Source organism: Sinocyclocheilus grahami, unplaced genomic scaffold, assembly GCF_001515645.1.
Source record: "Sinocyclocheilus grahami isolate Dianchi unplaced genomic scaffold, SAMN03320097.WGS_v1.1 scaffold12671.1, whole genome shotgun sequence".
Classification (NCBI taxonomy): Eukaryota; Metazoa; Chordata; class Actinopteri; order Cypriniformes; family Cyprinidae; genus Sinocyclocheilus; species Sinocyclocheilus grahami.
In genome coordinates, this window is record NW_015514539.1 from 1 (window position 1) to 607 (window position 607).

At 38.6% G+C, this 607-nt stretch overlaps 1 protein-coding gene across 1 annotated transcript in view; it reads right to left on the bottom strand.

The window, feature by feature from the left end:
• Positions 1 to 22: 22 nt before the first annotated feature.
• Positions 23 to 607, bottom strand: part of LOC107578906 (polypeptide N-acetylgalactosaminyltransferase 2-like) — a gene marked incomplete at both ends in the record, with an annotated part of 5,315 nt that continues 4,730 nt past the window's right edge. Inside the window, one exon of the mRNA XM_016264809.1 lies at positions 23 to 154. Within this exon, the coding sequence (XP_016120295.1) occupies positions 23 to 154 (132 nt within the window). The remainder of the gene's footprint in view (positions 155 to 607) is intronic.

Sequence of the window (607 nt, forward strand, 5' to 3'; positions counted from 1 at the left end):
CGAATAGGTTCTGGATAGTGACTGAATTATGATATGATGAAATAGGAGCTGATGAAAGAGATTTACCTCCTTTAAGATCTGCAGATGCCCCCACATACTGGAAATTGTCCATGTTAATGACATCTATGATGGGTGACACGACCCGAGTCTTATCCTGCCGAAAACAAAATTGAAGTGAGGCTGGGCTGACAGTACAAGCATATGAAAAGAGATGACTTCTCAATGCATCTCTGCTACAATACATTCTTAAGATGTATCTGATAGAAACGATAAAATTAAACTAGAATTAAAATTGCTGAGAGTCCTGACATTAAGAAATGTGCACTGCTCTGCCGTTACTAATCACGATAAATCCATCAGAAATACCTAGGAAAATCCCATTAATCTCGTGAGCTTCGCTGACACATCACTGGAGTATTTAGAGTTGAGAGCTATGAGTTAAACACTCCAGAAAAGACAGGCAATCAACTCTACGTGATAGGAGTGGAGAATTTAACACTACATATAAATGTATTGCTTCTCAGACATCTTCCAATATTCATCATGACAATTCTGGGATACCCTGACGAATCAAATCATCCCAAATGTGGCTTCACCTCTGAATTAA